We start from the raw sequence: 12,490 nt of genomic DNA on the forward strand, positions 1-12,490 counted from the left end.
GCAGTAAGAGGTAGATTTCAATATATATTCTCTATCGATAATTGAGTTAATAACAGAAAAAAACATCCATAGTAAATTAAGTAGCGTGTCTTTAGGATCAAAACCTCGTTATTATAAGTAATTTGTATCAGTTTGGATATAATAACTTCGTATATACAATTGCGTGTTCTCAATACTACAATTTTCTTGAAATTATTTTAAGGGGTTTTTTTAAAGCTATTTTTATAAAATTTTATATCTGAAATATTCATTTAAAAGATCTATTTTTTCCTGTACACTTTCGATTTTTTAAATATGTAAATGTTGTCAGTTTAATTTTTATGAAGACTTCTGTAGTGACTTACATGTAAATTAATCTTCAGTTTCAGCTACTCTGTAATATACAAAATATTTTGATTAATTCTTCTTGGCTCTTAATCGTTTTCTTAAGGGTGAAAAATGTTTAGAGAATTCTGTTTCAGTAGATTGGCAATAAAAAAAAAAGTCGCATATTAATTTTTTTTTTTTTACTTCGAAAATCTTGTGTTCTTAATATTTTTTACTGTTTGTCATCTATGAAAAAATGATTACGACTACAAAAGGTTTTAGGAAAAAAAGAGTATTTGTTGCAGTAAAAGTAAAACAATAATGTTAACGGTAAATATAAATCCAGTCAGTCGAATGAATAAATGTGTAATTTTTCAGCTAAACATGATAATATGTCTGAATATTTTTCATTAAATTTAACAGAGAATTAATATAAAGATAAAGATTAAGATACGTAAAATACTTCTAGAAATAGGAAATAAGCACCTATCGTAAATTAAGTAGCGTGTCCTTAGAATCTAACCTCGTAGTTACGCGTAATTTGCCATTAACCTGCATACAGTTGCGTGTTCTCAATAACACAACTTTCATGAAATTATTATATGGGTTTTTTGAGAGTTATTTTTATAAAATTCTATATATATATGGAGTATTCTTTAAAAACCCGTTCTTTTTTTAAATAAATAAATCTTTTTAGTTTAATTCGTTAGAATATTTATGAAGATTTCGGAAGCTAACATAATGCAAAATAATCTTCACTTTATGCTACCTAATAAAACAAAAAAAAAATTAATTAATTCTTCTTGACTCCTTTCTTTATGCAGGATGAGGATTTTTAGAAAAATTTTGTTATTTGAAAAAATTTTTTTTTTATATTTCATTTAGATAAAAAATCAAAAAAATTGGTTCACCTTGTCAATTTACAAAATATATTTTTATTATCAACTTTATTTTTAAATTGAGATTAATCTCCCTTAAAACAATCTAAGTGTATTACAGTTGCTCCAATTGCCAAACTGTAGTCGCAACAATCGGTTGATAATTACCATAGACTGACTATTGCACGCACAATGCCGTTAACTGAATCCAAACTACCTAGAAAACGGCACACAACCATTCAAATTTAAATGAATTTGAACCAAATAACATCTGATGCGTAATGAAATGATTCTGAAAACAAGCCCAACCAATAACTTGTGATGAATTGTCGTGATGAACAGTAAAATTAGTAATTTTCTGCAATTAATATTGTCGCCAAATGGCCTCGATGGCACGTAATTCATAACCTTGTGGTGGCCTTGAAAAGGGCCGTTTTTTGCGTTAGCTCTGAAAAGAGCTGTTGGGTGCGGAAGCTGGTCTCCGGTGAAGTCGAGGATTTGCGGTTCGTCCATTGAAGTTCGACCGGGCTTTCCCTCAACGGCAGTTGGTCTCCACTACAGCGTGGCAGTGGTGGCCCCCAGAGCCCCGCAGTGTCGAGTCGGCGTCGGTCATTCTTCGCCGGTGCGGCCCAGGCGGTTCTTCCCGAGCGATCCCACGCTGGGCCGACTACTGCTGCTAAGTCCGCCAGCCAGGGCGATTGAAGTCCGGCGAGCTGGAGCGGGAAGGTATCATTCGCATCCAGCGGATCCCTCGGCTGGCCGGCCAGGACTGCTGCTCCGGCGGGAATGCTGGCATCCGCCGGGAGGTCCCATGTTGAGCCGGCCAGGGAATTTCTTCTGTCTTCTTCTTCTTCTTCTTGGTCTTCTCCAGGTGGTAATCGACGGTGAATTAAAAATTTACTCTCGTGCACGCTCTTTTATTAGAGCCTGAGAGTGGTGAGGCTGCAGCGCCGCTATAGTGGGAGAACTGCGCGGTGGGAGTAATACTTGTATCAGCTCATACGTATACTGTCCGCCAGCTCACATCGTTGCTACCGTGTTCGCCCGCCGATATTTAATTTGACATATATGTGGTAACAATATTTAATTCATCTGGTTATAGTACAAATAAATCAGTTTAGAGATCATAAATTGTTAAAACAGTCATTAAGATATGTTTTAATTTTTGTTTTGGGGTTCTTTATTGTGTAGGAGCACCACCTTTAATGTTTTGTAATTAGATAACAAATTACTTACCTCTTTTAGCTACGAGTATATTTGATGTTAATGAGGCTAACACTTTCCGATATCATCCTATATGCCGTCAAATGGGTCGGCATTATGGTACGGCGTAGCCAGATAAATTCGGACAAATAACTTTAGTTAACAATTCCACGATCGTTTTGTTATGCCAATTTTAATAATCCCGATAAGATTTCTATCATCTGGGTGTGTACTAAAGTGTCCGGATGAACGAAATTATAAGTACAGTCACCTTAAAATGTTCGAAATCGTATGCCTCCAAATTCGTAGTTTGATGTACATCCTAATATTGAGTGTTGTCATTCTAACCCACCGGGTTAGTCTAGTGGTGAACGCGTCTTCCCAAATCAGTTAATTTGGAAGTCGAGAGTCCCAGCGTTCAAGTCCTAGTAAAGTCAGTTATTTTTACACGGATTTGAATACTAGATCGTGGATACCGCTGTTCTTTGGTGGTTGGGTTTCAATTAGCCACACATCTCACGAACGGTCAAACTGAGACTGTACAAAACTACTCTTCATTTACACTCATAGATATCATCCTCTTAAGTATTATCTGAAAGGTAATTACCGGAGGCTAAACAGGTAAAAGAAAGGAAGGTGTTGTCATTCTATTACATGCTTATTATTTCCGCCCTTAAAGAAGTTTTAGAATAATCGGTCGAGAATTTTTATGTAAAACAATTCACCCTCAAATACTCTCTGTAGCCGGTAAATGCGGCCAAATTGAATTTCCCATCTTTAAAATAGTTTCACATCGATTTTTATTATTGTTCTGACACCGCCAATTTTTGTAATTTCTGTTATCACATTTTCGACACGATCGACTAATCTCCTGCATATAATTGTTCCAATCAGTTGTGAATGACACAAACTCACGGACATACAACTCACGTGATGTTATCTTGTTCCCATGAATAAATAAAATGAATTATGGTCACGAAATCAATTAGGGAATATCTTGGCCAATAACAGACTCGCATCTGGACTTTCGTGGGACTCATCCGTGGTTTGTTACAACGTCGTATGACTCTCTCGATGTATTGTAGCTTAAAAGTCATTATACGGTTATTTCTAAACCGTTCCAAAAAAAGAAACTCTTATTCTGAAGAAATGCAAATACTTCTTATTCATTATGTGGTAAATCCAAATTTTCATTTATCACTGATGTAAATCTTCTGTAGTACAAGCACAAATATGCTACGTGAATAAACAGGAGAAACTATTTCTGTATAATGAAAGCAATAAGATAAAATGGTAAAAAAAAAGTAAAAGTATTTTTTATTTCACGTTTTGCTCAGAATCAAACAATAATACAACACACTATTGTTTTTCTGGAAATAATTAGTGTGACGTCATATATACTATACAAGACCCATTTATATATAAACCTACGATTAGCTTGTGGTTTCTTGATGAGGCCATGCAGCAGCTAACTACAACTGTGAGCAATAATTGACTTACCTGGTTGACTTCTTACTATAATGACAAGGAATGTTAAAATACTAATACTGTATTAAAGATGTAAGTATTGAAATTATGAAAAATATTGTAAAAGAATAAACTTAAGTAAGTTATTGTTAAATAAGGAAATATTATTGAAACACCTACTGTGAGTACTTTTGTTTCTGTACAGACAAAAATAATAATACGAAGCAGCTACTTGTGAAGCCAATTACAGAATAGTAAGTAGTGGTGTGAAAACAATGCGGGAAAAGAAATATTTTTTGGTCATTGAAATATAATATTTTATTTCTGTAATACCTGAGAGATATTCCAGGTATCACAGATTAAAAGCTTAAACCATCAAAGGCTGTAAAACCAGAAAAGCATTTCTATATGGTTATTAATTTCATTCAAAATTCATTAGCATGGCAGTGTTCAGTAGTGAAAGGAAATTTACTTGCGTGTTTAGAAATGAAATTTATTTGTAAGAAATTAACTGCTAAAAATCTCTTTCAAATCATAAATTACATTCTGATGCTGCAGTTTAGGTTATTTATATAGATATTATCGTTTATCAATTAGAACACAAAAAACATAACTGAAAGCCGCATGATTAGAGTATTTCCATCTCAAATCAATTAAGGAATTGCTGCTCATAGTCTTTGCTCCACTGGAGTTGAGATTTGCTGTTAATATATGCAAGCATTAAATTTATTTTATTCTAATTATTACAGTTTATATTTCTCTGTTGTTGTTAATTAATCTTAACAGAGATGCAATTTATGAAAAATAACTAAGTTATTGTCATATTATAATTTCTAACCGTAACTCATTTTAATTTCTTATATTTACACATTAGATGAGCATTTTAAAACAATTCTGGTGAATGCTTACAATATTATTACTGAAGAATTTCTTAACCATATGATGGATAGTAGCATATCTGCTTTTCATTTGGAAGTTTCTAGTTTGAATCCAAGTTACCTTGTCCATTTTTCAAAAATTATAAAATTCTCACATCAAAATCCCACATGTAAAACTTCAGTTTTAATCATCCTCACACAAGAAAGTAAATATAAAAGTTTTGGTATAGAGTAAATGGATATACTCTTGTAATACCTGTAGGAAGAAATAATTATTATTAGTTCTATTAATTATATGAAATATTTTATATTTAATCATCATCATAGAAATACTTCTTGAATTGATTGATCGATTTTTATGATATTCCAGGAATCTCAAGATATTTCTGCAACATTTTTAATTCTGGTGAAATAATCCACCAGAATGAAAGATCCTGGTGCCCACCAGGATGTATTTATTTGCATTCTTGTCCATGTAATGTTTGTAACAATAGTTTGTTGTATTTTTGCAGCACAGACCAGGATCTGTTTTCAATCAGAATCAGATAACAGAATAGTGGCCAGAAAACTGTATCAAGGAGGCATTAATGTTAAATCACAATTAGTTTGACCAGGCCAAACTATTTCCTAACTTTCACAAGGAAAAACTAACTGCACACAAGTGCTACTCTGACATAAATCATAAATACTATTTAACAAATATTTTCAATAAAATTATTTATGTCCTTAAAAACAGGACGTAGAACAGTGAAATAATACTTAATCTATATTGCATGTTTAGCTTTTTAGTATTTAAATTAATGAAATGTATCTACTTAATTTTAGTTGTACTAGCATTTTGTATATTGTGTGACATCAGGTGCCGACCGATAAAGAATCTCGATTCTTCACATTTCTTGATCCACTAGCTTTGGAAATCTGGTTGTTAGCTCTGGTGGCTTTTATTACAGTCTGCCTTTGTCTATATGCCATATCAAGGTTTTCTCCTTATGAGTGGTACAATCCACGTCCATGGAAAACCAAGCAGTCAGCTGAATTGGTTAATACTTTCACACTGAGCAACAGCGTTTGGTTTATTACTGGAACTCTTCTTCGTCAGGGTGCTGGACTTAATCCAAAGGTTATGAATGACATATTGATATTTTTGTACATTATCTTATATTTTTTAATTAATCATTTATTTTCAGGTGTGTTTCAACTTAGCTAATAAAAGTCATTTGAAATTAAAAAAAAATGTATGCAACAAATCTTTGGGACATAAAAAATAACTTAGTAATTAAAATTACAAATTGAATGTTATATTAATTAAGTTCTTTTTATTGAAAATTCTTCTATAAGAAAAAAATCCCTAGAAATAATCTTGTAGCCTACTATAGCTAATAATAAATAATTAGCTGCAGTAAAAAAAAGATTTTTTTTTAAGGTTGTCAGTTGTATGTTTCCATATGGGAAATATTGCCATACACTGGTCTCAGGTTTTTTCCTGCATTTTCTATCTTGCCACCTTCTTCCCTTCTTACAATTCTTTCTCTTTCTCTTTCTCTTTCCTCCATCTTAATAAGATCAGTCTTTTTTCTTTATCTTCCTACTGCTTCTTTATCTTCAAAACTTAAAATTAACAGTCATCTCTTACTCCCTTCATGATATAGGCATTTTGTAAAATCTTTACCTTGCTCTGTATTAGACAACTCTTTCAATTTTAGCAGTTTTAACATTAATGTGCTTTCTCTCATGTCAACCAGATTTTCTTTTCACCTTATATTTGTACCATTGAACCATTTTCTCTGTCCATATCTTTTAATCTTTCTACTTCTATTATTTTCATTAGTTTGTAAGAAGTCACCTGCATTCTTACATTTTTCTTTCTCGGCTATTTTTTTCTTTATCTCCTTAACCATCTATTCCTAATACAATTCGTTCTATTTTTCTCTCTGTTTTCTTCATCTTTCTTTCTACTGTTATTTTAATCAGCGGCCACATTTCACATTTATTTTTTTTTCCTTCTAATCAATGTTAATATCTCATACATAGGACACTGCCTTATAGAATCAAACGCTTCTTCATAATCCTTATTCCAGATATACTGGTAAATTATACTGTTTATATTTTTCATTCAAAATTCTTGTTGAATATATTTATGTGACTTACAATTTTATTTGATCCTGAATCTCACCAGTTCAATATATGTTATCACTTGTTCAATACCTGTTCTTATCTGTTATAATTTATTGTTTTTTGTCAAATTTAGTATATTAGTAAATTTCATATTGTTCAAGCATGTTGAGGTTTTTATGTACTGTGAGCAAAATTTGCTAGTTGTGATTAGTATTTTGTTTGTACATCAAGTTTCCATAAGGTAATTTACAAAGATTAATTCTGGTATTTCAGTTTTACAAATCACATCAAAGAAGCAGGACATTCATAAAAAGAGAGTAACTATTACACATAATTGTATACACAGCACACAAAACATTAGATCTCAGTATATTTGAATCATACAAAATTTAAACAATAAATCTTACAAAAAAAGCATATTTAAGAACAAACACAACATATATTGAATATACTACTTGAGTACAAACTAAAAATGTTTACTAATCACTTTAACATAAGCATCATTAAAAGCAGTCCATCATTGGTGACCCTTCTTTAGAAGGAATTGTGTAATTAGCTGCAAAAGATCCTCTGGAAAAACACTTTCAGAATAAACAAACTTTGAGAAGTCTTGGAAGACTTTGTTTAGTCTTCCAAGGTAACTTCTATGCATTTCCTCCTTAATTGAATCCATCCAAATCCTTGTTCTGTTCCCCATTTCATTTGGTATCCATCCATTTGGTCTAGGTACCAGCACCACTTTAACTGAATTTAAACAACTCCTTCCAGAAAACTATATTTACACAATTTCTGTCCTACCTCTTAATATTTTACTACTTCTTCTGTTTTTTTCTGTTTTTCCCAAAAAAGTTAATCTTTACATGTTGTAGTTTACAAGAAGCAGAAATGCAGGTATGTGCTGTTTAGAGACTATGCCCTTCCCTCCAATGAATACTTCAAGTTGGGCATGTAGTTTTCATATAAGAACTGCTCACACTTATTTATAATTTTTAATAATTCTAAAGTGTTTTCATACTTTATCATACTGCTCAACATTTTATTTTAACCTAAAAATATACTGTTCATCATTTATAATCCATGTAATCATTCTTTCATACATGTTGATTCTTAAAAGCAGTTCTAAAATTTACAAAACAAATTAAACTGCTAAACTGTTATTACTGTAGAAGTTAAAACACTTTTAATCTACCATGAATATACAAGGAAAATTATAAACATTTAAAGTTGTAGTGATTATTTTGTTTTCCTAGTTTATCCTTAACTGATGATATTAGTCACACTCTTGTGTTTCTCAAAGGTTTTATCAATATTAACTTCAGTTATATTCAATGTACACAGTTGTTGCTGCATTTTCTTTTCTACTAACTGAATAAATTATAAATTTTTATAACTCTAATTATGTCTTCTTCAGCTACTCAAAAACGGAAATGCTGAGTTCCTAGAGCAAATCAAGTACTTGATTGTTTTAAAATTATCATTAAAACTATTTTATAATTTATTTAAATGAAATTGATTTTAGGTGCCGACTTCTCAGCCAACAAGATTATTTTCTTTTATGAACCCTTTGGCTGTTGAAATTTGGTTGTATGTGTTAGCGGCTTACGTACTTGTTTCCATAACAATGTTCATCGTTGCCAGATTTTCTCCATATGAATGGCAAAATCCACATCCATGCGATATTGAAAATGACCTGATAGAAAATCAATTTTCTCTCGCCAACAGCTTTTGGTTTACTATTGGAACTCTTATGCAACAAGGGTCTGATTTGAATCCTAAGGTAATGACTTTTTATTTATGTGCTGTGTCCTGCTTTCTTATCAGTAAAACATGTACATTAATTATAACAAAATACTACTGCATTATAAATTATTTTTATTTTCTTACATTAAAAAACAAAGTTTATTTATTTAGCAAAGATAGTTACAATTTATTACATCATTACAGAACAATTAATTATTAAACAGTCAAATGTCAGTAAGATGCGCTGTTATTAGTTATATTTTTCTGAACTGTAATTTTTTTCAGTGTTTAAAACCATATACAGCAGAAGATTTTCCTGTATGTTCCTGAGATTAGTATCTGGGGTTTTTTTAAAGCGATTGCTACACTTTTTTTTCCATTTATACATTATATTTTATAAATAGTCGTATTTGTGTATGTTTATGTAAATATGATCACTTTCTTTGAAAGCAAGAATTGAAAACTTTAAAGATTACCCACAGATACAGTAAAATAAATAAAAACTGGTTTAATTAATTAAAAGTTTAATCAGCAAAAGAAAAAGTCAAGTGAATCAACTGCATCTGTATACTAACATAACTTGAACATTTTACTTGTATCACATTAAAGTCACACATATATATACTAGCAAGTCAGGGCTCCACCCCCTGGACCTCTGATGTGTTTGCATAATCCTCTTGGTTGTGAAAGTAATACTGATAAATAACTTAAAGCCTGAAAATTTCTCTTTCTTCCAACACTTCCCTGGTTCTTGACATAGAAGTTCTGATGTGCTCCTGCTGTAGATGAACATATTTCTTTTGATTCCCCTTTCCTTTACCCTAGAATTTCCTATCTCTTGGGAAGGGACCAAGATAGAGAGCTGAAAATCAAATATACTTCAAAATGCATAGTCTATTATTTTTATGTGGAAAAATGAAATCAAAAATGGTGTTAGGTCATCTTCCAAGAAGAAAATTCTCAAGTTCACCCCCAAGGAGGCAGGGGCTCAATCTATGGCTTAAAAGCTTAACTGGGAAAACACAAATGTATCCTCAAAGGTCGATTGATTCTCATGTAATCCTGTTGCAAACGAACAGAACTGCAATAAACTTTCACATTTATGTATATGAGTATATAATTTCTAGAACCATCTTAATGTAATAAGTGTAATTGCAATTCATTTGAACTACTTTAAATTTATAAACGCATTGAAAAATATCTTTATTAGACATACACAAATCAAATACAACTATTTGAATGATACTAAATGGATTTCTCAAAAATTAGTATTATTTCTAATTTGTAACATCATGGTGGAAACAAACTGCATTACAGTTCTAACAGTACATTTCATGTCTCTGAATTGTATTAATTTTTTTTTCTTTTATAATAGTATAACCTCATTTGCATATCAGAGAACTGGATTCTCAAGACTGAATTTGCTACATGATTGTATGTGGCTTTATAGAACCGCATAGTGTTAGGTCCAGGTTCAGTTATTTTTGTTTGCCTTACTCATTCACATGGGGAGTTCACAAGTATTTGCATTCAGCTAATATAGTGATAATTCAACTAATTAATAAAAAAATAATTGATTCACTTTTATCAATGAGTGAAAATAAGTTCAATAGTTTATTATTGAAAATTCAAACATATAACTAATTATGTAGAGAAAAGCATTTTCCATACTACTAAAAAATTCCCTATAAGATAAATGTATTCTCTTTTAACTATAGAATACATATAACGTTTTAAATCTCTATTTAAAATATGATTTATTAATATGGTTGACTGTTATCCACTTATTACATAAGTCTTCTGATATCCAGTGGAGCTTTTTTGATTTAAGACTCACTGGCAACAAAAATATTACTATTATTAATAGTCATACCAACAATCAAAAATAGTATGCTATAATTATCAAAATTTTAGCTTTAAGTTTTGATATGCATAGCTCATTTAATACAGAAGCATTTTGAGGTTTCAGATATTTGTTTAATACAGTTTATCTTATTATTTTCGCAATTTAAGTAAAAGTTTATTATTTACAAGTGTTATCTGGTTGTACATAATCTACTTTTATTTTTAAACTTATACATTTAAAATTGCTATAAATGTCATCATTTCATAGTAACAAAATTTCAGTTACCTAAATAATTACCATTATGTGATATATCATATATTAGTTACTGTGTACAGTTGAGGGAATTTCTGACTCATACATATAATAAAGTTAAAAAAATAACCTCGTGTGGAAAAAAGCAGATTTATTAATTATTATTTGGAAATTTTTTCTCTAATTTGAAGGATACTGCTCCTAAAAATGTGCTTTACATATTCAAAGCGTAGGTTTTTTTTAATGCACTTTGCATAGTTTAGAAAGCACTGTGTTGTATAAATATTTATACAATACCGTGCTTTCTAAAATATGGCAATTGCATAACTGTTTGGTAAAGTCCTTTAAGTCATTTCTCTATTATATTTCTGTATTTAGTAAAAAAAAGATACATGTTTTACCTATTGGTATGAATATAATAATTATTGTAAACTAAAGTTAACTATCAGTTACTAAAATGCACTGAAAAAAAAATAGGAATTTATTCATATTAAAAAAAAATAAAAAAAGTTTAAATCCTAATCCAGCTGTACATGTTGTACCTGCTGAAAATTCAACTGATCCTCTAGGTAAAAAACTGAATTTGATTAGGTATATTTCTTTAGTTACTGAAATAGTAAATTAAATATAAATTAGGTCATGAGAAAAGAGCTTATTACAATCCAGTTTTCATTTTTAACAAATTAAATAACAATGCAAAAGATCGTCTGATCTATTTATTTAAAATTATATTAAGATTCCCTTTAACAAAAGTAGTATTATTCTGTAAATAAGTTTTAGCAGAAATGATTAGATGAATTAATTATTTCATCCTTTTCATTACCTAGGCTCTTAATTACTAATTTTCTGTAACAGGCTTCATTACAAGTTCACTGAAATTCATAATTATTAGAAAAAGTAAAGTTTTTTTTTAAGCACAGTAAATGGTAACTTATATATGTAATAATAATATTATATTATAGTAATTTATATATATATTTAGTTATTTATTTATTAATAAATACTATTAAAATAAGCAAAAATTAATTTTTCTTTTTCTTTTTTTCTTACTAGTTAAAAAATTTTGTAGAATTTTTGCAGTAGTATTTTGAAAGATTGCCTTTTAAAAATAAGTGAATCACAATTTGATGAATTTATATAAAGCTTTTAACTTTTATATAAAAGCAGTTTTAGAAAGACAAAGCAAACAAAATTTATAAAATATAAGGTTTTAAGAAATTTACATCATAATAATTTCAGTCACTTTTGCAGTCATCTTCAGTGACTACGTATATTTCTTTTAGTAGCAGGAAAAATATTTATGAAAATAGTAATGTATAACTAAGAACAGAATTAGAAAACATTATTCCTTCATGATGAATATTGTTTAATTAGATCAAAATTCAAAAAATTATATATAGTAACAACTTCTAAACTATTTCAATACAGGAAGCTGTTAAATTTCTTGATAGAAGAAAATAACTCATCAGAATGATGTAAAAATATTCTCATAATTTAGACTATTTATTTAAAATTTATTGTTTTTTTTCCATTTTATTTGCACTCGTTACTTACCAGTAGTACCTAACATTTCATGAAGTATTAATGTATGATAATATTATTATTTACATATTGTGATAATGCACAATGATGTGATGATGCATAATGTTATTTTGCAGTACTTCTCCTCATTTTATTGTAATAAGGATCAGCAATTTTGTAGGAGTACCTCCATAATTATTCAATAATAGCAGAAACATTATTCTCTCATTAATTTTTAATTTCATTGTTTCAGTCAGTAAATATTCTTTCGTCACGTCATCGTG

The 12,490-nt window shown here is 29.9% G+C and overlaps 1 protein-coding gene across 12 annotated transcripts in view; it reads left to right on the forward strand.

Moving 5' to 3' along the window:
* The window catches only part of LOC142322429 (glutamate receptor ionotropic, kainate 2-like), a 722,458-nt gene that overhangs the window by 644,426 nt on the left and 65,542 nt on the right, over window positions 1-12,490 (forward strand). For 7 of the 12 annotated variants that reach the window (XM_075361507.1, XM_075361506.1, XM_075361508.1 and 4 more), the window contains 2 exons: window positions 5,592-5,852; window positions 8,367-8,624. In XM_075361507.1, the coding sequence (XP_075217622.1) occupies window positions 5,592-5,852; window positions 8,367-8,624 (519 nt within the window). The remainder of the gene's footprint in view (window positions 1-5,591; window positions 5,853-8,366; window positions 8,625-12,490) is intronic. The other 5 variants (XM_075361511.1, XM_075361513.1, XM_075361514.1 and 2 more) reach the window with 2 other exon arrangements.

Source organism: Lycorma delicatula, chromosome 3 (genome assembly GCF_047948215.1).
Source record: "Lycorma delicatula isolate Av1 chromosome 3, ASM4794821v1, whole genome shotgun sequence".
NCBI lineage: Eukaryota > Metazoa > Arthropoda > Insecta > Hemiptera > Fulgoridae > Lycorma > Lycorma delicatula.